The 27,963-nt window shown below is 43.0% G+C and overlaps 1 protein-coding gene across 2 annotated transcripts in view; it reads right to left on the minus strand.

Moving 5' to 3' along the window:
• Positions 1–22,739, minus strand: part of Nfat5 (nuclear factor of activated T cells 5) — a 139,460-nt gene extending 116,721 nt beyond the window's left edge. For both annotated transcript variants that reach the window (XM_045146745.1, XM_004661652.2), the window contains exon 1: positions 22,264–22,739. In XM_045146745.1, coding sequence (XP_045002680.1) covers positions 22,264–22,336 — 73 coding nt within the window. In that variant the 5' untranslated portion in view covers positions 22,337–22,739. The remainder of the gene's footprint in view (positions 1–22,263) is intronic.
• Positions 22,740–27,963: the final 5,224 nt, after the last annotated feature.

The raw sequence follows: 27,963 nt of genomic DNA on the forward strand, positions 1-27,963 counted from the left end.
CATGGTAATACCCTCCCTCCCCCACACACACTTTCCCCTGTGGCATTCCATTCTCCATCGTATTACCTCCCCATCTCAATCATTGTACTTACATATATACAATACCAACCTATTAAGTACCCTCCTCCCTTCCTTTCTCTTCCCTTTATATCTCCTCTTTAACTTACTGGCCTCTGCTACTAAGTATTTTCATTCTCACGCAGAAGCCCAATCATCTGGAGCTAGGATCCACATATGAGGGAGAACATGTGGCCCTTGGCTTTCTGGTTACCTCACTTAGTATAATCCTTTCCAGATCCATCCATTTTCCTGCAAATTTCATAACTTCATTTTTCTTTACCGCTGAGTAGAACTCCATTGTATAAATGTGCCACATCTTCATTATCCACTCATCGGTTGAGGGACATCTAGGCTGGTTCCATTTCCCAGCTATTATAAATTGAGCAGCAATAAACATGGTTGAGCACGTACTTCTAAGGAAATGAGATGAGTCCTTAGGATATATGCCTAGGAGTGCTATAGCTGGGTCATATGGTAGGTCAATCTTTAGCTGTTTTAGGAACCTCCACACTGATTTCCACAATGGCTGGACCAGATTGCATTCCCACCAGCAGTGTAGAAGGGTTCCTCTTTTTCCACATCCCCGCCAACATTTATGATCATTTGTTTTCATGATAGTAGCTTAATAGATAAATTTTGTAAAGTGTGTATTTACATACACATGTGCACCAAGTGGTCACACTATCACTGTACACAACAGCCAGAACGTGGAAACTCAACTATCCATCAGCTAATGAATAAACAGATAACCCAAATGTACATAGCAATGTAATGGAATATTATTTAGCCATTAAAATGAATTCCAGATGCTAGAGAGAAGGCTCAGCAGTTAAGGCACTTGGCTGCAAAGTCCCAGGACCAAGATTCAATTTCCCAGTACCCACATAAAGCCAGATGCACAAGGTAGCAAATGTGCCTGGAGTTGCTTAGCAGTGGCTAGAGATACGAGTATACCCATTTGTTCATCCTCTTCCCCTCTCTCTCTCTCCCTCTCTCTCAAATAAATATTTTTTTTAAGTAATTACTAGAAGCCAGGCGTGGTGGCATATGCCTTTAATTCCAGCACTAGGGAGGCAAAGGTAAGAGGATCGCCAAGAGTTCAAGACCACCCTGAGACTACATAGTGAATTCCATATCAGCCTGGGCTAGAACAAGACCCTGCCTCAAAAAAAAAAGAAAAGAAAAGAAAGAAAGAGAAGAATTACTGGGATACTAAGAATAGTTCCATACTAGACTGAACTACACAGGGACACACTGTCTCAAAAAAGCAAACAAGGGCTGGCAAGATGGCTTAGCGGTTAAGGCACTTGCCTGCCAAGCCTATGGATATCACGTTCAATTCTCCAACTCCCACGTAAGCCAGATGTACAAGGTGAAGCAATTGTGCAAGGCTACACTTGTACACTAGGTGATACACATGTCTGGAGTTCAATTACAGTGAACAATTACAGGTCCTAGCACATCAATTCTCTCTCTCCCTCTCTCTCTCTTTCTCTCTCTCTCTCTCTCTCTCACACACACACACACACACACACACACACACATACACAAAGGGCCAGCTGTTGGGCTTGCCTCAAAAACACAAAAGAGCAAGCACGGTTGAAGAGATGGTTCAGTTGTCAAAGATGCTTGCTTGCAAAGCCTGATGCCCTGATGGCCTAAGACCAAGTCCTCAGTAGCCACATGAAGCCAGAAGCACAAAGGGGCATATGTCTAGAAGTCATTTGTGTGGCAGGAGGCCCTGGTGGTCCCATACACATACACACTTTCTCTCACTCTCCCTCTCTGGCTAATAACTAAATAAAAATATTTGAAAGAGTGTAAGTTACTGTCCCTAAAATAAAAAAGCAAACAAGGGCTAGAGAAACAGCTTAGTAGTTAAGGTGCTTGCCTGCGAAGCCTAAGAACTCATGTCCAAATCTCCATGTCCCACATAAGCCAGACATACAGGAACACAAGTACACGAATGCATGTGCGTCTGTAGTTCTTTTGCAGTGGCTGAAGACCCTGACGCACCCATTCTTTCTCTCTCTCTGTCTCTCTCTCTCTGTCTCTCTCTCTCTCTCAAATAAATTTTTGAGAATTTTTTTAAAAAGCAAACGAAAGAATTAATTACCAAGCCATCACAGGCTTGGACCCTGGGACTCCTCTCAGCCACTTAAAATTGCTCATAAATAAAACATGGATGATGGTGACTGGAGAGATGGCTCAGTGGTCCAGGCACATGTTTACAAAACCTGACAGCCCAGGATTTATTATGCACAAGATGGCACATGTATCTAGAGTTCATTTTCAGTGGCAAGAGAACCTGGCGTGCCCATTCTCTCCTTCTGTGTCTCTCTCCCCTCTCTCTCTGCAAATAAATAATTTTTAAAAAGTTAACCATTTTATTTTTACTTATCAAAGAGAAAGGGAAGAAGGCAGATAAAGGGAGAGAGAATGGGTTTGGCAGGGCCTCTAGCCACTGCAAACTAACTCCAGATGCATGTGCTGTCTTGTGCAATCTGGGAATCAAACCTGGGTCCTTTGGCTTTGTAGTCAACTGCCTTAATTGCTAAGCCATCTCTCCATGTCTAAAAAAAGAATTTTTAAGTGCGAATGAACCTTGAAAACATGCAAAGTGAAAACACATCAGTTATAAAACATTTCATATTGTACAATTCTTTTTTATATGAAAGGTTAGAAAAGACAAATCCACAGAAAATGTAATTTAATTAGTGGTTGTTAGTGTTAGGGAACGAAGAGATTTGAGTGACTCCTTAAGACTTTTTAGTATGTTTAGTTTTGTTTGCTTGGTTGTTTTTTAAGACAGGGCTTCAAAGTCACTAACTGCTTCAGGCTAAACTTGAATTCTTGATCCTCTTGTCTCTCTGCCTCCTAAATTCTGGGGTAACAGGTATACATCACCAAATCCAATGTAAGGGATTTCTTTCTGAGGGGATGATGTTTTAGAGGGTGAGAAGTAGCTCTGTGGTAGAGCCTTCATTAAACTTTCAAGGCCCCAGGTCCAACCCAGAGTACCAAAAAAGAAGTTCTAGAATTAGATATTTGTAATGCATAACATTCTGAATATTATTTTGAAAAACACCGAATTATACATTTTAAATGGTTAAAATGAATTTGCATGAATCATTTCTCAGTTTTGTTTTTTGTGGGTTTTTTTTTTTACTTCTTATTTTGTTTGAGAGAGAGAGAGAAATGGGCACACCAGGGCCTCCAAACACTGCAAATGAACTCCAGAAACATGTGCTACCTTGTGCATCTGGTTTATATGGATCCTGGGGAATCAAATCTGGATTCAGAGGCTTTGCAGAAAAGCACCTTAACTGCTAAGCCATTTCTCCAGCCCATCATTTCTCAGTTTTTAAAAAAAGATAATCAGAAGTTGGATTTCAGGAATTTAGATTTCCTCCTAAAACCCATGAATGCAATGCAGGGACTTTAGTGTGTGTGTGTGTGTGTGTGTGTGTGTGTGTGTGTGTGTGTGTACGTACATGCCATGGCATGCCTATGGAAGTCAAAGGACACAACTTTAAGGTATTTATGCTTCACCTTCTTTGAGACATGATTTCAAACCCTGCTGTAGCAAAAAGGTTGCAAACTGTCAAGACAAGCTGGCCTGAGTGCTTGGGATTATCCTGGCTCCATGTCCCACTGTCATGGGAGCCGACACCACTCTGCATTCCCCTGTATCTGGGTACTGGGGAATTGAACCCAAGCGAGCAGGCTTTGCAAGCAAATGCCTTTAACCACTGAGCCATATCCCCTCAATGAGTGTTTTAATGAAATTTATTATTCATTTATTATCCAAAACCTCTGTAATTCAAATATAATACATAAATCAGAGCTAAGGGTTGTGGCTCATACCTGTAATCTCAGAACTAAGGAGGATTAGGCAGGAAGATTGACACAAGTTTAAAGCCAGACTGCACAATAGAATGAGATACAGTGAAACCTTATTTCAAAAAAATATATAAAATTCTGTGTTTATATTTCTACTCATTCACTCTATATCAGCCTAATATTGTTAATAATGTAAAAACAACAAGAATGGGAGCTGAGGAAAAGGCTCCATGATTAAAAGCACTTGGAGGCCAGGCATGGTGGTGCACGCCTTTAATCCCAGCACTTGGGAGGCAGAGGCAGGAGGACCTCCATGAGTTCAAGGCCACCCTGAGACTATATAGTGAATTCCAAGTCAGCCTGAGCTAGAGTGAAACCTTACCTCGAAAAACCAAAAAAAAAAAGTACTTGCTGTGCAAGTCTGATGACTGCAGTTCAGATTCCCAGAACTCACATAAAGTCAGATGCAAACAACTCATGTGTCTGTAACTCCAACATGCCAACAGCAATGAGAAGCACAGAAGAATTCAGAAGCTGGAGGACCTGCTGGTCTAGTGCTTGCAGTGGCAAACAAGACAAACCTTGTCTCAAAGTGGAAGGCAAGGACCAACACCCTGAGGTTGTCCTCCGACCTCCACACAGATGCCATGGCAGGTGAGTGTCCATACATACATACACACAATATAAGAAAAAAATGTCTTAAAGCTAAGCATGGTGTCACATGTCTGAAATCCTACACCCTGGAGGTTGAGGCATGATGATAAGAGTTTTCAAGGCCAGTATGGGCTATTACACAGCAAGTTCCAGAGGCCAACTTGGACAAAAGAGTGAAAATCCTGTCCAAAAAAAAAGGAGGCAGGGAGAGACTACTGGCTTATAAATTAAATATTTATATTTGGGAACATTTGTGTTTAGGAACAGTAAAGTTTTCATTTCAGAATGACTAACCATGTAAATTCTTACTTAAAAAAATGGAAAAGAGGGGACTGGAGAGACGGCTTAGCAGTTAAAGCACTTGCCTGCAAAGCCTAAAGACCCAGGTTCAATTCCCCAGTACCCATATGAGTCAGATGCACAAGGTGGAGGAAATATCTAGAGTTTGTTTGCAGTGGCCCGAGTCCCTGTCATACCTATATTCATTCTCTCTCTCTCTCTCTCTCAAATAAATAAGTTAAATTAAATTGATGGAAAAGAGGAGGCTGGGGAAATGGCCTCAGTGATTAAAGGCATTTTTTGCAAAGCCTGCCAACCCAGGTTCAGTTCCCCAGCACCCATGTAAAGCCAGGAGCAAAAAGTGGCATAAAGCCAGGCATGGTGGTGCATGCCTTTAATCCCAGCACTTGGGAGGCAGAGGTACAAGGATCACCACGAATTCGAGGCCACCCTGAGGCCACATAGTTAATTCCAAGTCAGCCTGGACCAGAGTAGACCCTACCTCAAAAAAAAAAAAAAAAAAGTAGGGCTGGAGAGATGGCTTTGCAGTTAAGGTGCATGCCTACAAAGCCTAAGAACCCCGGTTCGATTCTCCAGGTCCCATATAAGCCAGATGCACATGGTGGCACATGAATTTGGAGTTTGTCTGCAGTAGCTAGAGGCCCTGGTGCCCCCATTCTCACTCTCTTTCTCTCCCTCTCTCTGTTTCTAATAAATAAATAATTTTTTTAAAGTAGCATAAGCATCTGGCATTCATTTGCAATGGCAAGAGATCCTGGTGTGCCCATACACACACACACAGAGTAATATGTACATATACATACACATACATACATACCACATGCTATATCTAGCTTACCTGGGATAATGGCACATACCTGTAATCCCATTAGGAGGCTAAAGCAAGAGGATCATCAGTTGGAGGCCAACCTCAGGGAAGTCATGCCTCAAAAAATCTAAAACTACCTCTATGACAGCTTCTAAAAATACTTTTCCAGCTGGGTGTGGTAGTACACAACTTTAGTCTCAGCACTCAGGAGGCAGAGAGAGGATCGACATGAGTTCAAGGCCACCCTGAGACTACATACTGAATTCCAGGTCAGCCTGGGCTAGAATGAGACCCTACTCAAAAACAAAAACAAACAAACAACAAACAAAAACTGTTTTCTTTTGGAAGGTTATGATCACTGAACAACAAAACTTAAAAGAGTATATGTTATATAAATTTGTGTATGAGTTACTAAGAAAAGTCCAAACTAATTTATGGTGAGGAAAAGCAGATCAATAGTTACCTAAGGTTAGAGTAGGAATATCAACCGAACAAGAGGTTAGTTCACTAAATGACTGAATTGTTCATTTTGGGTTTTTTTGTTTGTTTGTTTTTTCCTGGGTTTTTCAAGGTAGGATTTCACTCTAGCCCAGGCTAACTTGGAACTCACTATGTAGTCTCAGGGCGGTCTCGAACTCATAGTGATCCGCCTACATCGGCCTCCCAAGTGCTAGGATTAAAGGTGTGTGGCACCACACCCAGCAATTAATTAAATTTTAGAAATAAAAGACCAGGCACATGGTGGCACACGCCCTTAATCCCAGCACTTGTGAGGCAGAGGTAGGAGAATCACCCTGAGTTCAAGGCCAGCCTGGACCCATAAGGCATCACATCAGCCTGGGTTATAGTGAGACCTTACCTTGAAAAAAAAAAAAAACAATAAGTAAATAAATAAAACCAGTTTGGAATACAGAATGAGTTCCAGGTTGGCCTGGGCTAGAGTGAGAAGACCCTGCCTCAAAAAAAAAAAAAAAGTATTGAGTGTACTTCTATACCTCTAAAAAGAAAGGACACAAAAAGTAACAGTAAAACCAGTAAAATGTAGAAATAATGAGAAAATGAACACATAGGTAGAGGGGACAGATAAAGAGGGAAAAAAAGTATGTTAATAAGACTACATAAAAATATCATGCCAGTGAGACTACATAGTGAATTCCAGGTCAGCCTGGACTAGAGTGAGACCTTACCTCGAAACCCCCCCCCCCCCACACACACACACACACAAAGAATCTTTCACTAGCCCAGAGCTGCTGTTCGGGGGTCATTTGAGCTCCAGCAACTCCTTGGTCTCTGCCTCCCACAGGCCTGGGTTTACAGACATGCATAGCTGCGCCCAGACTTGCCTGCAAAGCCTAAGGATCCAGGTTCAATTCTCCAGAACTCATGTAAGCCAGACACACAAGGTGGTGCATGTGCACAATGTCACGCATGCACACACAGTGGCACACATGTCTGGAGTTCAATTGCAGTGGCAAGAGGCCCTGGCACACCAATTTTCTCTCTCTCTTCCTTTCACACACAAACTAAAAAAAAATAAATAAATAAACCATAACAATATTGCAGACATCATCTTATGTGCTTTCAGTGCATTTAACCTTTTGTTGTGAAGTAATTTCAATCTTTCAGAGAAGAATAGTACAGAACTGGAAAAAAAAAAAAAAAAAGCAAGATGAGAAAGCCAGGTCGGTGTGGTGGTGCACGCCTTTAGTCCCAGCTCTTAGGAAGCAGAGGTAGGAGAATTGCCCTACCCTGAGTGTGAGGCCAGCATGGGACTACAGAGTGAGATCCAGGTCAGCCTGGGCTAGAGTGAGCCCTTACCTCAAAAAAAAAAAAAACAAGAAACCTAAAAAAGAAAAAAATTTCCGATAATATGCTATATACCTTATACCCAGGTTCACAAGCCTGGACCCGTGAGTGTGAGAAATATTTTTAGCACATTTCCTTTATCTCCTAGAGTCATTTAGAGTAAGTTCCAGATATCAAGTTCCTTTGTCAATAGTACTTGACCTGAATAATTTTATAGTGTGTTTACTGTGTTTATTTTTTAACTGGAGTCCATTCATGAGACCCAATGTAAAAGTGTTATACCTACTGCACCAGTTGACTACTCAAAAAAGTTTGGAGCCTTTTTTGGAAGACTACATGGGGATGTGTAGTCTGTAGCTCACATCCATTGATGACTCTTGCTTATAACTACAGAGATAATCAATTCCCTTTCATAGATTACCAATCCCTCTTGGTTTGACTTGTTGAGAAGTTCTTTCCAGTGATTTAAAATCTGAATACCTGGCCTTGATTAAAAAAAAAAAAAAGCAACTCAAAAAAAAAAAAAAATATATATATATATATATATATATATATATATATATATATATATATCATGCCGGGTGTGGTAGCGCATGCCTTTAATCCCATCACTTGTGAGGCAAAGGTAGAAGGATCACTGTGAGTTTGAAGCCACCCTGAGACTACATAGTAAATCCAGGTCAGCCTGAGCTAGAGTGAGACCCTACCTCAAAAAAAACAAAACAACAACAAAATATAATTGTCGAAAGCAATTTATAGCTTTAAAAGCCCACCAACATTATTTCACTTGTTTTTCTCATAACACCTAAGAAAACAATGAGTGACAATGTTTTTAGTGAAGAGAAATATGAGTTCCCTCAAGTTCTCAGGGCCAAACCTAAGCAAGAAATGAAAAATTCTAATTCCCAACACAGAACTTTCTAAAACTGAAGAAACCAACCATAGCAAATAAGAAAACTAATTCCTAAAGCTCCTACTGGTACTATTTCTTTTGTTGCCCACCTCTTCTCAAATGTCCTTCATCTCTGAAACATACCAGCAGAAACAAGATAAAGTGAAAACAGGCTTCCATGATTCCATAAAAGTACTGCCAAAGCAAACAAGTGCCCTACCTACCTCTATTCCTTCATTCACTCATTTTTGTAGTACTGAGGACTGAATCCAGGGCCTTGTGCATATACCAGGCAAGTGCTCTACCACAGAACTATATCCTCAGCCCAACACCTCCATTTCTAAATTCTCACAGGTGGTGACTTCTGCTTATCCTTCTACTTTTCATGCATCTGGAGTTCATGTGCAATGGCTGAATGCCCTGGCGTGCCCATTCTCTCCCTCTTTCTCTCTCTCTCCCTCCCTCCCTCTGCCTCTTTCTCTCTCTCTCAAATAAATAAATATTTTTAAATTTTCTTAATTTTTAAAATTTAAATAAAATCTTATGCAAATTGTTAAAACATCTGAACAGTAGGTATAACCTTAATAGGATCCAAAGTATAAATGCCAATTAGAAAATATTTGTATTTTAAGAGGCTACATATTTAAGTTTGTAACTAGGGTAAAACTATTGAGGTTCAAATGCAAGCCTTGTTCATTTAAGTGTGATGGTTTGAATCAGATGCCCCCCAGAAACTCATGTGTTCTGAATAGTTGGTCCCCACCTGATGATAATTTGGGAGGTGGAGCCTTGTTGGAGGAGGTATGTTGTTGGGAGCAAGCTTAGGGAAGTTATAGCCAGTTCCTCCTTACCTGAGGTCAGCTCACTTTGCAGCTACTGTCCAGCCCCTGTTTATGCCATGTTTTCCCAGGCCATCATGAAGCTTTCTCTTAAGACTGTGAGCCAAAATAAAAATAAAATAACTTTCCTCTCATCAGTGGCTTTTGGTTGGGTGTTTTGTTGCAGTAACAAGAAAGTAACTGTAACACTGAGTACTATGCAACCTTAGGAAAATTAATAAACCCTCCTTCTTCTATTAGCTCATTTATAATAATATTATAACAATAGACGCTTCAGTTTGCTTATTTATATAGTAAGAGGGATTGGAATACAGCTCAACGTAGAGTAGTAGCATAGCATGTACAATGCCCTAAACTCAATCCCCATTGTAGCCAAAAAGGAAAAATAAGGCAGTGTGGTGGTCACACCTATAATCCCACCACTGGGAGGCAGAAGGAGGACCAGGAGTTCAAGGTCATTCTCAGCTATATAACCAGTTCGATGGCAGCCTGAACTACAAGAGACCCTGTCTTGATTGAGGGGAGAAGAAGATCCCTTATAACATCAGGTTAAAGCTAAAGCTGGCAAGGCATGGTGGCATGCGCCTTTAGTCCCAGCACTGGGGAGGCAGAGGTAGGAGGATCACTGTGAGTTCAAGGCCACCCTGAGACTACATAGTAAATTCCAGGTCATCCTGGGCTACAGTGAGATCCCACCTTGAAAAAAATAAAATAAAGCTATACTTTTTCCTTTAAATGCGTTTTTGTTATGGGGGAGGGTTAAGGCAGAGTCTCACACTAACCCAGACTGACATGGAAACACTCTGTAGGCCAAGCTGATCTTCAACTCATGGAAATCCTTGTACCTCAAGTCTCCCAAGTGCTGGGAATAAAGGCATGTTCCACCAATCCCAGCTATAAAGGAATGTTTTTAAGTGCTAGCTTGTAACTTGTTAGTTTTTTTGACCTTGGATTTTTATTAACAGCAAAGGAAAGACAATATTAATCTCTTTTATGTTACTTGAGACAAAATCTTAGCCAATAGCAAGAAAAAACAACAAGCAAAAATTCTACTGAAGAATATCTTGGGGGTTGGGTAGATAGCTCAGTGGATAAAAGCTTGCCATACAAGAGTGAAGACCAGAGTTTGGATACTCATGACCCAAGTAAGTGCTAGGTAGGTATGGCAGCCACTTATAATCCCAACACTCACGTGATACAGACAAATAATTTTTTAAAAAAAATTAAAAACTCTTGGGTGGCAGAGATGGCTTAGCAGTTAAGAAGGTGCCTGCCTACAAAGCCAAAGGACCTAGGTTTGATTCCCCAGGACCCATGTAAGCCAGATACACAAAGTGGCACATGCATCTGGAGATCACCTGCAGTGGCTGGATGCCCTGGCATGCCCACTCTTTCTCTCTCAAATAAATAAACAAAAATAAAAAATTATTAAAAAAAATAAAAACTCTTATAGATATCTTTAAAAGTGGGTGGCTACAGAGATGGTTCAGCAGTTAAAGAGTAGAAGAACAGCTTAATTGGGATAGAAAGGCCTAAGTGAGGTCAGGGGAAGAGACTGAGTAAAGGAAAGGTGAAGGGAAGGCTAATCAAAATCTAAGAGGATATAAATAAATCATATGGAAACCTACTTTTTTGGGCAATGGAACACTCACAAGCTGTAGATTGTTACTAGAAAATTGTCAGTGCCAGGGATAGGATACCTTCCAGTGAGTTGTTGGCCAGGGAGGTCCCTGATGCCCCCAGAACATTACAGGCCATTGCCAAGGCTCTTGGTTTCCCATCAGGAATAGATGGTAAGACCCTATTGCTGAAGACTCCACATACATGGGCTGCAAGGCCACTGAGAAATCCTGCTGGAGCTGACCTGAAAACCTCCTCCATATAGACCAGCTGACAGAAAGCTGGAAAAAGCCACACTCCATGCAGTTAAATGGGAGAGAGAGAAATCACCAGTGAAGATACTTAACAGTGGACACTGCAAGCCCTATATATTGCCAGCCAGGCCAAATGAGCCAACAGGTGCAATAGTGGCACGTCTGTCATGGTGGAAATCAACTGCCCTCTAATTGGACTGGAGGCCGCTCCTTGGGAGGGAATACATCCCTGATACTGAAAACCTACAACAGGGGTAGTCATGAGCCCTAGGGGTGTAACGTCTGCTGTTGTCTGGCTAAATGTATATACTGTGCTCATCAAACTGCCATGTTAGCACTTCTCTTACTGTACATATGCATATATTAATGCTACTCTCACTTCTGGTAGAGAACCTTCTGTTTTCAGATGGCAGCGACCTTGTGACTCAGAAGGCATTATGGTGCTAAAGAAGTGACAGGAGTGCTCAGTATTGTAATATCTCTATCACATCTTCCAAGGCTCAAGGTCCACTGCAGAAGAGGTGGCAGAAAGAATGTAAGAGCCATAGGAAGGGCAGGACTCCTTACAACATGCTCTTCCAGACACAAAATGGCCAGGATATCCATGACCTCACAGTGCCAGACACTACCTACACAAGACCATTATAATAGGAGGGAAAAGATCATGACATCAAAATAAAAGAGGCTGATTGAGATGGGGAAAGGATATGATATAGAGAGGAATTCTACCATGGAATATGATTGTTTACAATCATGGAAGTTGTTAATAAAAAAATTAATTTAAAACACCCACAAAAATAAATAAAAACTCAAAGATATTTTTTAAAGCAGGGGTCTGGAAAGATGGTTTAACAGTTAAGGAGCTTGCCTGGAGAGTCTATCAACACAAGTTCAATTCCCCAGCACCTACATAAAGCCAGATACACAAAGTGGCGCATACACCTAGAGTCAATTTACAGCTGCTGTAGACCCTGATGCACCCCTTCTCCTTCTCTATCTCTCTTCTTGCAAAGAAAATTATTATTATAAAAGAAAAAATAGGTACTTTTATACAGTATTGATCATATTTAGTTAATGTTTTTCTTGTCTGTTTGTTTGTTTTTCAAGGCAGGGTCTCACTCTAGCTTAGGCTGACCTGGAATTCACTATGTATTCTCAGGGTGGCCTCAAACTCACAGCAATCCTCCTATCTCTGCCTCCTGAGTGCTGGGATTAAAGGCATGCGCCACCATGCCCAGCTAGTTAATGTTTTTCTTTAAGGTACCATTTTCAAGTTTTAGAGGACTTGCAGAATAATTAATTATATTACAGTCAAGAGGGCATAAGGACTGAATAGATGGCTCAGTGGTTAAAGGTGTTTGCTTTCAAAGCCTGCTGACTTGGGTTCAATTCCCCAGTACCCATATAAAGCCAGATGCACAAAGTGGCATATGCATCTGGAGTTCATATGCAGTGACAAGAGGTCCTGCAACTCGTATGGTCTCTATCTCTCTCAAATAAATAAATAAATAAATAAATAAATAGTGTTTTGAAAAGTGAATTAAAGGGGCTTATTGCAAAACCTGATGGCCCCAGTTTGATTTCCCAGTACCACATAAAGGCAGATGCACACTGGCACATGTAGCATCTGGAGTTTCATTTGCAATAAATAGCAGGAGGCCCTGGTGTGCCCATACACAGATACACATTCATTCTCTCTCCCTCTCCTTTTCTCTCTTTCTCTCTTTCCCTCTCAATCAAACAAGTAAATGAATAAAACATTTCAAAAAGGACAGGCCATGAACATGTGATTAGAATTTGGATTTCTACCCACCTGTAATAAGCATTAGAAGTCTAGTGCTGAATGAAAATAATACAAGCAGAGTTATGAAAAACATACAAAAGTAATTACAATGTGTCACTTGTATTCCCAGAACCTGGGAGGGAAAAGCAGGAGGATCAGGAGTTCAATGTCATTTTCCTCAACTATGAGGCTAACCTGTCTCAAAGAGTGGTGGTGCATGCCTTTTAATCCCAGCATTGAAGAGGCTGAGGTAAGAGGAACACTGTGAGTTTAAGGCCAGCCTAGGCAACAGAGTGAGTTCCAGAAGAGTCTGGGCTGGAGTGAAACTGTACTTGGAAAAAACAAAAATAAATAAGAAAACAAGAGAGAGAAACATGATAGCAATTTAGAAATACAATACATTGGCAATAAGCTGACATAAACTAGTTATGACTTCAGGCATGTTTGAACATCATTTTTATCATAATACTTTTGGTTTTCTAGGTATCAATCAGCAGATTAATAAATAAAAATTTATTTATAAATTTTTTCTCAATAGGGAGCTTGAGAGATGGTCCAGCAGTTAAGGCACTTGCCTGCCAAACCTAACTACCTGAGTTCGATTAACCAATACCCAAGTAAAGCCAGATGCACAAAGGGGCACATGCATCTGACATTTGTTTGCAGCAACTAGAGGCTCTGGCATGCCCTTGGTATCTCTCTCTGCTTGCAAATAAACAAAGAAAAGAATTTTAAATATTATTGGGAAGCCAGGTGTGGTGGCGCACGCCTTTAATCCCAGCACCCGGGAGGGAGAGGTAGGAGGATCACCGTGAGTTTGAGGCCACCCTGAGACACTAATTCCAAGTCTGCCTGGACCAGAGTGAGACCCTACCTCAAAAAAACAATATATATAGTTGGGACTAAAGATAGAAGGCTTAGCAGTTAAGGCACTTGCCTAAAAAACCAAAGGACCCAGGTTTGATTCCTCAGGACCTACATAGGCCATATGCACAAGGTGGTGCATGCATCTGGAGTTTGTTTGCAGTAGCTGGAGGCCCTGGCATGCCCATTCTCTCCTTCTATGTGCCCCCCAAATAAATTAATTAATTAAAAATATAGTTTATTAAAAAATCAGTAAATTGCTAATGTTATTTTAAGAAAACCCTTTTTATCAAGGTACATACATACATACATACATACATACATACATTTCCTTACATATTTAGGTTCCAACTTTACCATACTAATGTGACGCTTGGCAAAGAACTCAGGCTTAATGGCAAGTGAGAAATAGTCCATAAAATCAGGGCTGAAGAGATAGCATGGAGGTACAATGCTTACGTACTACAAAGCCCTGAGTGCAACACTACATGAAAATGTTATGTAGCTCTAATTTGATTTATCATTAATCTCTTGTTTTTTGGATTCTGCCCCCACCCAAGTGCTAGAAACAGAACTCAGGACTTCACGTATGCTACAAATATACTCTATCATACAGCTTTATTTCCAGCCTTCCATCATGAAATCCCTTCTGCTTTGAAAAGTATTTAAATTTTTTAATGTACTGTTCTTCTGTTTCTTCCAACTGTATTATTTTTCCTGTTCTAGCTATAGTTTTCTACTATTTGTTTTAAACCTCTATATATTTAACATGACCTGTTTCTTAGTCTATTTGCTTACTTTCCTTTAGCATCATTTCTTTGGTGATGATTTTTGTCTTAAAGGGGATTTTATTATTTGTTTGGTACTATGGATTGAACCTAGGGCCTCAATCACTCTACCACTGAACTATGTACCCAGTCCTTTTATTTTACTTCTATTTTTGTTTTGTTTTGTTCTGAGACAGGGTCTCACTCTAGCTCAGGCTGACCTGGAACTCACTCTGTAGTCCCAAGCTGGCCTTGAACTCATGGGGACCCTCCTACCTCTGTCTCTAGAGTGCTAGAATTAAAGACATGCACCACCATGCCTGGCTTTACTTCTATTTTAAGACAGGTTCTCACAAAGCTGCCCAAATTGGCCTTGAACTTGTAATATTCTTGCCTTAGCCTCCCAAATGCTGGGATTACAGAGCAGCATATAATTATGAGGCCATGAAAAACATTTTAATGGCACTGTGTTTATTACCACATTAATTAACTAAACACCCCATTTCCTATTGTCAGGCAATCATCATATTAAATATAAGTGTGATAACAAGGACCAGCAGGGTTGGAGTGATGGCTTAGCAGTTAAGGCGCTTGCCTGCAAAGCCTAGGGATCCAGGTTAGATTCCCCAGTACCCATACAAGCCAGACACACAAGGTGGCACATGTGTCTGAGTTTCATTTACAGTGGCTGGAGGCCCTGGTGTGCCCATTAATGCCTTCCCTCTCTCCTCCTTTCTTTCTCTCTCTCCTTCCCTCTTTCTCTGTCTCTCTCAGATAAATAAATAAAATATATAAGAAGGACCAGTACTGTTTTAATACATAGATTAAATTCAAATTCAGCTAAACAGTAAGGACTTTTTTTTTCAATTTTTGTTCATTTATTTGCAAGCTGACAGAGAGAGAGAGAGAATAGATATGCCAGGCCCTCCAGTTACTGCGAGCAAACTACAGATGCGTGTGCCTCCTTATGGCTTATGTAGGTCCTGGGGACTCTAACAGGGGTCCTTAGGCTTTTTCAAGTTCCTGGCACATGGTATTCTGTAGTTATCTGTTGTTCAACTTTCGACTACCCTTTGCTTTAGTTTGTTGTTGTTGCTGTTGTTTTGAGACAAGGTCTCACATATTTGGAGCCCAGCCTCTTCTGGGACTCACTAGGTATCCATCTCAGGTTTGCTTTAAATTCTGCCTCAATCTCAAGAGTGTAGAATTACAGTTGCCAGTCACCATATCTAATTTAGACCACAATATTAACATAACCAGAGAATATTGATACACTAGATGCAATAGCCTCCTGACGTACTTTATCTTAAAAAGCAGTGAAAACAAGATTGCTCAAAGAAACTAGAATGTGTAGTTCTTGGGGGGTGGGCAGTGGCCAGGCATGGTGGCACACACCTTTAATCCCAGCACTCAGGAGACAAAGATAATAGGATAGCTGTGAAATTGTATCTAGGGTTTATTTTTAATAATCCAGCTTCAGAGAAGGGAGAATATAAAAGAAGCTACATTGATCTTTGTCAAAGCCTGATGATAGGTGTACACAGGTTTACATTTTTAAATTATTTTTTATTTATTTACTTTCAAGCAGACACAGAGACAGAATGGGTGCACCAGGGCCTCTAACCACTGCAAATGAACTCCAGATACACGTGACACTTTGTGCATCTGGCTTTATGTAGGCACTGGGTTACCAAACCCAGTTAGGCTTTGCAGGACCCAGGTCCCTAGACTTTGCAATCCAAGCACCTTAACCACTGAGCCATCTCTCCAGCCCCAAGGTTTACATATTTTATTCTACTTTTGTCACTTTTCAAAATGTCCAAGTCAGGGCTGGAGAGATGGCTTAGCAGTTAAAGCACTTGCCTGTGAAGGCAAAGAACCAAGGTTCGATTCCCCAGGACTCATGTAAGCCAGATGCACAAGGGGTGCGTGCATCTGGAGTTCATTTGCAGTGGCCAAAGGCTCTGGCATGCACATTCTCTCCCTCCCTCCCTCCCTCCCTCCCTCCCTCCCTCCCTCCCTCCCTCTCTCTCTCTCTCTCTCTCTTTCTCTCTCTCTCTCTCTCCTCTATTTCTCTCTGTTTGCAAATAAACAAATAAAAATTTAAAAACATAAAAAATAAAATGTCCAAGTCAAAAGGTTAAAAATAACAATGAAGGGCTGGAGAGATGGCTTAGCAATTAACACATTTGCCTGCAAAGCCAAAGGACACGGGTTCAATTCCCCAGGACCCACATTAGCCAGACGCACAAGGGGGAGCATGCATCTGGAGTTCGTTTGCAGTGGCTGGAGGCCCTGGCGTGCCCATCCTCCCTCTCTCTCTCTCTCTCCCCCTTCCTCTTTCTCCATGAAATAAAATTAATTAAAATTAATAATAATAATAACGGATGACATAAATACTTCAGTAAACAAGTGACAGCCTTCTTATGACAGATACTTTGCATTTAAGGCAAGTGCTTGCAAAGCCTGACAGCCCAGATTTGACTCCCTAGTATCCACATAAAGCCAGATGCACAAATGGTGCATCCATCTGGAGTTCATTTGCAGTGGCAAAAGGCCCTGGTGTACCCATTCCTTCTCCCCGACACTTGGTTTTCAAATAAGTAAAAATATTTTTACATTCAGATGTGGTAACATACACCTTTAATCCCAGCACTTGGGAGGCAGAGGTAGGAGGATCACCATGAGTTCAAGACCATCCTAAGACTACATAGTGAATTCCAGGTCAGCCTGGGCTAGAGTGAGACCTTATCTCAAAAAACCAAAATGAAATTTAAAAAAAACTGTCAATGAGTTGGAGAGATAGGTAGGTGGTTAAAGCACCTGCCTACAAAGCCTAATAGCCCAGGATTGGATACCCCAGTACCCACATAAAGCCAGATGCACAAGGTGGCATGTGTGTCTGGAGTTTACTTGCAGTGGCTACAGGTCCCAGAAGAACCACTCATTTTCTCTTTCTCTCTCTCTCCCCCTCTTTCTCTCTCAAGATAAATAATTTTAAAAATAAATAAATAAATGGCTACATTTCTATCAACTCACTAAAAATATATCGTTAAATAATTAACACTTTTTTTTTCATACCTTTCTCCTGTCTGATAATCTCTATGATTACTTTGTTGCCCAAGAAATGGATGGGACAGTGCAAAGATGATTCTACAATGCTGGAACAAACAGTAAGACAAAAATCCAGAAATCACAGACTGAATTCCAGGTCAGCCTGGGCTAGATAAAGAGAAACCTTATCTCAAAAACCTAAAAAAAAAGCCAGGCATGTTGGCACACACCTTTAATCCCAGCTCTTGGGAGGCAGAGGTAGGACAATTACCGTGAGTTCAAGGCCACCCTGTGACTACATAGTGAATTCCAGGTCAGCCTGGGCTAGAGAGAAACCCCACCTTAATAACAAAAAAAGAAAGAAAGAAAGAAAAAGAAATCTATATCACCAAAATACACTTTTAAATGTTCAGATTATAGCTTTCAAAAATATTTTACTGGGGCTGGAGAAATGGCTTAGCGGTTAAGGTGCTTGCCTGCAAACAAAGGACCTCGGTTCCATTCCCCAGGACACACATAAGCGACATGCAGCGGTGGCACATGCATCTGGAGTTCGTTTGCAATGGCTGGAAGCCCTAGCATGCCCATTCTCTCTCTCACTCACTCTGCCTCTTTCCCTCTCTCAAATACATAAATAAAAATAAAATATTAAAAGAATATATTTTACTGTCACACTAATGTATACTTATGGGTTTCTTACATATACAAATACAATTAGACATTTGAGAGTCATGCCAGGTGTGGTGGCACATGTCTTTAATCCCAGCACTCGGGAGGCAGAGGTAGGAGGATCGCCATAAATTCGAGGCCAGCCTGAGACTACATAGTGAATTCCAGGTTAGATGGGCTAGAGCAAGACCCTACGTCCAAAAACACAACAAAACAAACAAAAACAACAAAACATTTGAGAGTCCTTTATATGCTCCAAATTACAGTTAGAATAGCCAATGCTGAAGTTAAAAAAACAAACTCAGGCTGGAAAGATAGATGTCTGAGAGGTTAGGGCACTTGCCTGCAAGTCAAAGGACCCAGGTTCGATTCCCCAGAACCCATGTAAGCCAAATGCACAAGGAGGCCCATGCATCTGGAATTCATTTGCAGTGGCTGGAGGCCCTGGAGTGTACCCATTCTCTCTATCTGCCTCTTTTTCTCTCAAAATAACAAACAGAATAAAATATTTTTTAAACTCACATTTATAAAGCCAGGAACTATATGAGGCACTTTTAATAAACACTACCTAACTAAAGAAAGACACATTTTTGTAGAAAGAATATTAAAGTTTAGAGACGATCATTTGCCCCAGGTCACAGAGCTCAAGAAGTTGCTAAACTGGTATTCAACCTTAAGCTCAATTACAATACCCACTTTGACCCCACACACACACTGCACTCACAAGGCTACCTCTAAGGGAGGAAAAACCTATATTCAAGTCACAGTTAAATATTTGGGACCTTTTTAAATGAGTCTATAAAAATGCTTATGCTGCTAGACGTATATACTTAATAGTGGCACCTTGGCTTGGTAAGGAGTGCTGACTACAACACAGAAAGCATTATTTCTGCTGCTCTGGAACTTTTGTTCACTTTAGTCTATTAATCAGCCTATATCTCATCTCTATAATAGATAACTTAATATCCTTGCTGTCCAATATCAGGAATCAAAGAAGTTAAACATGAAACCTTTAAAAAACTTTGTGTTTATTTTTATTTATTTATTTGAGAGTGACAGACAGGTAAACAGAGAAAGAGGCAGATAGAGAGAGAATGGGCACACCAGGGTCTCTAGCCACTGCAAACTCCAGATGCACGCACCCCCTTGTGCATCTGGCTATTGTGGGTCCTGGGGAATCGAGCCTCAAACCGGAGTCCTTAGGCTTCAGAGGCAAGTGCTTAACCGTTACGCCATCTCTCCAGCCTTACTAAACATGAAACCTTCAAAAGAAAGACTATTTGCCAGGCATGGTGGCACATGCCTTTAATCCCAGCACTCAGGAGGCAGAGGTAGGACGACTGCCATGAGTTCGAGGCCACCCTGAGACTACACAGAGAATTCCAAGTCAGCATAGTCTAGAGAAAGACCCTACCTCAAAAAAAAAAAAATTAAATTAAAAAAATATTAAAGTAGACAACACAAAGAGTATCTCATGCCCTGAAATGTTTACTAAAAACAATAGTTTTCTGAAGTAATTGTCAGCTGTTTATTGTACAGAGCTTATTAACATTTCCAGAACTTTCTAAAGGCCTTCTTTTGTTCTAAGCATAGCTTAATCACCTCTATTAGTTGGCTTCTCTTATTCTTAAATATATAATGCAATAAAAATAACATCAACACACTTGCAAATGAATTTCATTATCAGTTTGAAATGCACAACATCCACAACTTTTGAATTTGGAATTTTCAAACTAAGTATGTTTGCTACCACTATTGTAGTTACTAACTCATACCTTGATTTTTGAATTTTTGAACGTTCACTTTGTGTGTAAAAAGGCAGAATTAAGATCTGGAATTCTAAAGTACAACACCCAACACACAATTTTAAATGATTTTAAGTGTTTTTTCCAAGGCTTCTCAAAACAGATACAATAGCCAGAGCACTTCAAACACAGGAAGAAAAAAACCCACTGAACTGCTCTAAAAGAAGGATCAGGCTCTTTAGGGGAAAACAACATTGTGTGAGTTTGCAAAGTTTCAACACTTTCCCATTTCTTTAAATTCCATCTCAGAGAAAGTCTTTGCATACTAACACAATATGCTTTAAAAATTTCACTTTGCTGACCTTCCAATAGTCCAGCTCTATGAAAATTCTGTAATGGGTGCAACTTCAGAGAATCTGAAAAACACAAAAAGCATTAAGTACTTTTTATGCTGAATGAAAAAGTGCTAAGGATAGTGTACATCTCTTATGTAACTATCATGTATTTTTAAGAGCTAAAGTCCATATTTTTTAGTATATTCCCTGCAATAGGAACATGATTGCCTCTATAATGGTCTCCAAGCTAAACTTAGATTTTGATAAAGCATTTGTTTCATGGAAAATTATCTGATGATTACTGCCCAAATGGTGTTACTGTCTTGACTATTTTTAGCACTCAATTTTACCACATCAACCCTATTCTAAGAATCATCTCTTGATATTGTCTCTTCCTTCAGACAATCATGACTACAATATTTATAAAGCTCTTCAGGTAATATCTGAAAAACACCCTACAGGGTAACTGCCAACTAAACTCCTCAGAGCAAAGACAATGGCTACCAGTTACTAAGTAGGACTCAGTGTACAAACTCAAGTCAGTCTTAGTCCACTACCTTCCAGAGTAAACCATGTCAGTCACTCTGATAAATTACACTAATGTGAGTCTTCCTATTGGGGAGGGGAGGAGGAATCAGCGATGGGTGACATAAAACCAAACATACCATCTAACCATTGGGAAGCGCTGAATTTCTCAGAAAAAGAGTTCCCTGTCGCATTTTTTAATGTGGTGAAAAGTACAGTCAACAACCCACCAGTGTAGGAAAGTAGTGCGGACTATTTTTTGGTTTGATGTCCCTTGCAGAGGGGAACCTGTTTTGACACTTTGTTGTGGTGTCCAGTATAGGAATTTAACCCCTGCAGAGCTCACCTCAAGTGTTCAGAGCTTAATGCTGGGAATCCCCTGCAGGGCTTAGCCAAGAGTTTTTAAAAGAGGAATCTCTATCCATTGCCCCTTTCCTGCAAGGAACCCTTGAACAGCAAAGAGAAATTTCTCAAAGGACAGCGTCTGCGCCTGAGCCAGGAGGGGCACTCCAGGGAAAAAGAACAGGAATAAAAAATAAAAAATAAAACTAATCCAGGGAGAGTGCCCCGATCTTTGTAAAAAGAGAGGGAGAAGTCATCAGAATGCCACGGAGGTGGGAAAAGAGAAACAGAAAAGAAATTTCGGGCCCTTTCCAGCCAGGAGATGACGAGAAAAGGAAGAACGCTCGGTCGAGGGGGGCCGTCCCGACGAGGGGAGGGACTGGACTAGGCCGGAGAGGGGTGGGGGTGGGACGGCGGCGCACAAACAAGCCCAAAGGAGAGGAAAGATGGTGACCCCGCGCTCGCTCCCAGCCCTCTGGGGGGCCACGCCGCGCCGGGTTGGGGGGACGGGGGGTGGGAACAACTTAGCGGAGGAAGAGAGTCCGGGGGAAGCGGAGCGGCGGCGTCCGGATCGCAGCGGCCCCGCGGCGCGGGGCCCAGTCCAGGGTGATCCCCGGAGTCGGGGGGGGGGGGGGAGGGTAGGGGAGGGAGGCCAGAGCGGGCCACTCGCCCGTGGGTGGCGGGCACCGGACCGATCGGGCGACAGCTCCCCGGGCCATCGGTAGCGCAGAGAGAAGCCGCCTCCCGGGGGTGGTGATCAGGGTGGGGAGGGAGGAGGGTGCCGACGGACTCGAAGCTTCCCCCCCCAACACACACACACACACCCCGCACCCCGGCGGCGTGCGGCTCCGCGGGGGAGGGGCCGGCCCCTCCGCGCCATCCATCATCACCGCCGCCGCCACCTCCAACACCCCCCCCACCCCGTTCGCCGCCGCCGACACCCTGGGCCGGTTCCCGAGCCCAGACTCGTCCGGGGTCCCCCGACGGGGGACCCCCCGCGGTGCCGCCGGCGCCGGCTCCTCCCCGCCCCCACGCCCCATCCCTCCCTCCCTCGTCCCCCCAACCAACCAACCAGCCCCCGCCACCCCCCGAGCCTGCCTCACCTCGCGAGTACAGGGACTTGGGCGATTCCAGGTCTAGGTCCGCGCTGAGCAAGGAGATGAAGTCCGAGGGCATCGCAGCTCGACCCAGCCCGGCCCGAGGGCAGCGGGAGGGGGGGAGCGGCGGTGGCGGCGGCACCTCCTCTCCGGGAACCGCGGGCACCGAACCGGGGTGGGGGGGCCGGCGAGAGGCGAGGGCGGCTAGCCTCCTCCTCCTCCTCCTCCTCCTCCTCTCCTCCTCGTCGAGGGCAGTGACTTCCACCCGGCCGAGGACCGACGAAAAGAAGAAAAAAAAAAAAAGAAAAGAAAAAGAAGGAGACGGAGTGAAACTCCACGGGGGACTGATTCTCTCGGCGAGTCCGAAGAGAGGCTCGGGGCGGGGAAAGGGAGGGAGAAGAGAGCCAACGGGTCCGTTTCGTGCTTCTCCTCAGCGAAAACTGACGGTCGCCGCCGCCGTCACCGCCACCACCGCCGCCGCCGCTGACAGGAATCTGAGCCCCGCCCCCCCGCGGGGCAGTGCGCAGGCGCGGAGGTGGTGTGTCGGGGGCGGCGGGGGGACGTTCAGAAGCCGGGAAGAGCCGGGCGGGCCGCCGGAGGGCGGGGAGGCGCGCCACGGGAACAGCATCAACAAGGGCTTCGCTTCCTGCCACCGCTGCCCCGGCTGCCGCCGCCGCCGCCGCTGCTGCTGCTGCTGCTGCTGCTGGTGATCCCCGGCTGGGAAAGGGCCCCCGCCGGCAGGGAGGGAGACGGGAGGCGGCCTCGCTCTGGGGCCCCGAGGAGGGGAAAAGATATTTGTTGCAACGACCTGGAGGTGGCGAGCCTGAGGCGGCCGGCCCCGCACCGCGGTGTGCATTGGAAGACACCGACCCCGGGGGACCTTAGGTGTCTTGCAAGGAGGGGAAGGATCCCCAGAGACCTGCCGTGGGGCCTAGGCTTGGGAGCCTAGGGGCATCCCCGGAGAATGGAGTTTCATCGCTTGGACAGCGACCCATCTCTCTCTAGGGGGCTCATTTCTTCTGTCCACAGTGAGCTGGCCAAAGGACTGTCAAACTCGTTTGTTAGTTAAGAGACCACAAGCCATATCCTAACCCCCCTCCACCACCACCACCACCAGGCTATTGCTTCTTATTTTTAATTAAAGCAGCTTCTATGGCTTTTGGAGATGAGGGTCTTGAGATGTAGAACCGGCTGGCCTGGAACTTGCTATGTAGACCAGGCTTGTCTCGAACTTGAGATGATCCTCCTGCCTCTGCCTCCAGAGGGCTGAGATAACAGATGTGTACCACCACATCCGTCATTGAATTTTTTTTTTTTAATGAACCCTTCTGATTATGCTAAGGAGCCCAAATTAACTCAGAGTGGAGAATATAAAGCAATGTAAAAATTGGCACATGTGAACCCACCCAGAGAAAAGAAAAACACAACGCTACGCTTCTAAACAGATACTCACTTGGCACTTGTACAAAGAAAGGATGGAGGAAGAATCATGTGAATGAGTTTTGGCTAGTGTGTTCATGGGGGCCAAAAGTTTCCCTTGCAAAAACAAATCCTCACCTACACCACAGAGTGTTTCCTGAATCTAACAGACTTCTGGGAAATTTTTAATCAAGTTATCAAAATATCAATTGGGTCTGGGGCTATGCAGCTTGGGAAATAATTTTAATCTCATGTGGAATATTGATGCCAACAGCCACATGGGCAGGGTTTTTGAGCTATTCAAGGTGGTTTAGCTTTTGTTAATGTGTCTACATAATAGTTACAAATCATAAAGTTCTGTTTTATTTTTCATGTGTATGTCATTAACAGAGCTTTGTGCCTCCCTCCTTCACCCTGTGGATTTGGTCACCTCATCTGGGGTTGGAATTGCTAGTGCTGGAGAAGACTGTCCAGCAAATGAGGCCCCAGTACAGGTATCTTTGGGATGGGCCTTTTACAAAACTTTACCTGTAGACCTAGAATTTAAACTTATGTCATCAGTGCCTACCTATCTTCCCATCTGATTCGGTTGGTTGCCCAATTATCTTCATTGAATTCTGCGTAATAATTAATCAACCCTGTGAACATTTTCCTTCTGTCAGAGGTAAGATTTTCATAGCCATCCCAAGATGGCAAAACAAAACAGGAAACTACCCTCTAATTTCTGTGACCACTGTAATCTGTTAAAACAAGTCCCAAGGGAAGTCCCTTCATAACTTCTAGGAGCCCCACTCATTTGAGCAGGGAAGACTCAAACCTCACATTGCCCAACAGGCCGAGACCTATTGAAATCCCATAGCTTTGTGTTGGAGTAAAACACAGTTGGAGGCCTCCCCCCTCCATTAGTCATGACTTAATACACAAAGAGGAAATTGCAGTGTACCCGGCAGAGCCCCAATACTGAAAAAGGTTAGGTGAATCACTGAATATTCCTTTACCCCAAACTTAGAGTATAGGAAATCCCCCATTATGGTGTCGACCCTAATTAACAAGTCCAAGAAGTAACCAAGCCTCTTCCCCTTTCCTTCAGCACTTCTCTGCCCTTTTGTGACCTTTTTTCCTTCATGCCTTGTAGTTTATGTTAATCAAATTTTCTCTGATTAGGTAAAAGCAACATGAAGAGGGATTCCCCAGAAGTATTGCTTGTTTTAGACTGTGAATTTCCTTACACCAATTCCATGGGGTCGGGACCCACCAACTGCTTTAAACAATGATCATATCTTTTGGTTTGTTCTCTTGCCCCCACCTCCACCCCCCAGGTAGGATCTCACTGTAGCCCAGCTGACCTGGAACTCACTCAGTCCCAGGCTGGCCTCAAAACTATAGTGATCCTCCTACTGATGCTGGGATTAAAGGCATGCGCCACCATACCAGGCTTCATATCTTTTTTTTTTTTTTTAAACATTTTTATTTATCTGCAAGCAGAGAGAGACAGAGAGGGAATGGGCATGTCAGGGCCTGTAGCCGCTGCAAGTGAACTCCAGATGTATGCACCACTTTGTGCATCTGGCTTTATATGGTTACTGGAGAATAGAGCCTAGGTTGTTAGACTTTTCAGGCAAGTACTTTAACCTCGGAGCCATCTCTCCAGCCCTTCATATCTTTTTGTTTGTTTTCCTCAGGCAGTATCCTACTCTGTATCCCAGGCCATCTCAGAGCTCTCAGTAATCCTCCTCCGTCAGCCTTAAACCACCACACCCACAAGAACCGATTATATCTAAATAAATATTTGGAAATTTCACAGTCCCCTCCTCACACGCACTCCCTCCTTTTCACAGGTATATTCTTTGAAAATCTGTTCAGGATAATGTTTATGTCCATACTTTGCAGAAGCATAGAAATCAAAATTAATACTAGACATAAATAACTCTCAGCACTCCAGAGGCTGAGGTAAGAAGATTGCTGCAAGTTTGAGACTCAGTCTGGCCTATAGTGTATTATCTCTCCCTAAAAGAATGGTGGGAGAGAAAAACCTGCATTTTCATTTTGTCCCTCGTTTTCAGTGGTTTAACACAAATCTCAACATTATGGCTCACACCTGTAATCCTAGCATGCTCTCAAGGGCAGCCTGAGGAGAATCATCACATGCTTGAGGCCAGTCTGGACTACATAGCCAAACCCTGATTCAAAACATCAGACAACTGCATCTAGTGGTACTCATTTGTAATCCCAGCACTTGGGAAGTAGAGGCAGGATGACCTCTTCAGGGTCATCATTAGCTACATAGTTGAGGCCAGCCTGAGTTGGGTGAGACTGCCTCAAGAAAACAAAACAGGGAGGCTCAGAGTCCATTGCAGAAGAGGTGGCAGAAAGAATGTAAGAGCCAAAGGAAGTGTAGGACTCCTTAGAACATGCTCCTACAGACACAAAATGGCTTGGATATCCATGACTTCACAGTGCCTGATAGTACCTACACAAGACCATCATAATAGGAGAAAAAGATCATGACATCAAAATAAAAGAGACTGATTGAGATGGGGAAGAGGTATGATGAAGAGTTGAGTTGCAAAGGGGAAAGTTGGGGGAGGAAGGGAATTACCATGGGTTATTGTCTGTAATTATGGAAGTTGTCAATAAAAAAATAATAAATTTTTTAAAAAAGCAAAACAGGGGCCTGGAGAGATGTCATAGTGGTTTAGGTGCTTGCCTGCAAAGCCTAAGGTTTGAATCTCGGGGTCCCACGTAATCCAGATGCACAAGGTAGTGCATGCATCTGGAGTTCATTTGCAGAGGCTAGAGGCCCTGGCACACCTATTCTCTCTCTTTTTCTCTCTCCCTTTCTCTCTGTCTCAAATAAAAATAAATTAAAAGAAGAAAGAAAGAAAGAAAGACCTAGCCAGGCATGGTGGTGCATGCTTTTAATCCTAGCACTTGGGAGACAGGTAAAAGGATCACTGAGTTCAAGGCCAGCCTGAGACTACAGAGTGAATTCCATGCCAGCCTGGACTAGAGTGGAACCCTACCTCAAAAAAAAATTAATTAGTTTTTGAAAAATATTTTGTGTGGCCAGGCATGCCTTTAATCTCAGCACTTGGGAGCCAGAGGTAGGAGGATCACCATGAGTTCAAGGCCACCCTGTGACAACATAGTGAATTCCAGGTCAGCCTGGGCCAGAGTGAGACCATACCTCAGGGAAAAAAAAAAAAATTATATATATATATATATCCAGCCCAGATATATTTTAAATTTTTTGTTGTTGCTGTTCATTTTTACCTATTTATTGAGAGTGACCATGAGAGAGAGAAAGAGACAGATAGAGAGATAGAAAGAATGGGCGCACCAAGGCTTCCAGCCACAGCCACTGCAAACGAACTCCAGATGCGTGCGCCCCCTTGTGCATCTGGCTAACGTGGGTCCTGGGAAATAGAGCCTCTTAACTGGGGTCCTTAGGCTTCACAGACAAGTGCTTAACTGCTAAGCCATCCCTCCAGCCCCTGATATATTTTAAACACTACTTGTCACCTACATTTATTCATAAAGCAGTGAAGAAGTACACAACAAAAATTCAGATACTTAAGCATATAAGATTTGGAAATTTCCTCTTGTCAAAAATTACAATAGGGCTGGAGGGATGGCTTAGCAGTTAAGGCGTTTGCCTGCAAAGCCAAAGGACCCAAGTTTGATTCCCCAGGACCCACGTTAGTCAGATGCACAAGGGGGCACACACATCTGGAGTTCATGGCTGGAAGCCCTGGCACGCTCATTCTCATTCACTCTCTCTCTCCCCCCCCCTTTCTCTGTCAAATAAATAAAAATAAAATTAAAAAAAAATTACAACAGAAGCCGGGCATGGTGGCACACGCCTTTAATCCCAGCACATGGGAGGCAGAGGTAGGAGGATCGCTGTGAGTTCAAGGCCAGCCTGAGACTACATAGTGAATTCTAGGTCAGCCTGGGCCAGAGCAAGACCCTACCTCGAAAAAACAAAGAAAAAGAAAAGGAAAATTACAATAGAAGCCAGGCATGGTGGTGTATACCTTTAATCCCAGCACTCGGGAGGCAGAAGTAGGAGGATTACCATGAGTTAGTTCGAGGCCACCCTGAGACTACGTAGTCCATTCCAGGTCAGCCTGAGCCAGAGTGAGACCCTGCCTCGAAAAACAAAAAACAAAACAACAAAAAAAAAAAAAAAAATTACAATAGAATTATAAAACAGAATGTACAGATTTAGTAGTTTGTAGAATTCCTTTACACTACTTCCCAGTCATATCATATTCCCTAGTCATT

Source organism: Jaculus jaculus, chromosome 1 (genome assembly GCF_020740685.1).
Source record: "Jaculus jaculus isolate mJacJac1 chromosome 1, mJacJac1.mat.Y.cur, whole genome shotgun sequence".
Classification (NCBI taxonomy): domain Eukaryota; kingdom Metazoa; phylum Chordata; class Mammalia; order Rodentia; family Dipodidae; genus Jaculus; species Jaculus jaculus.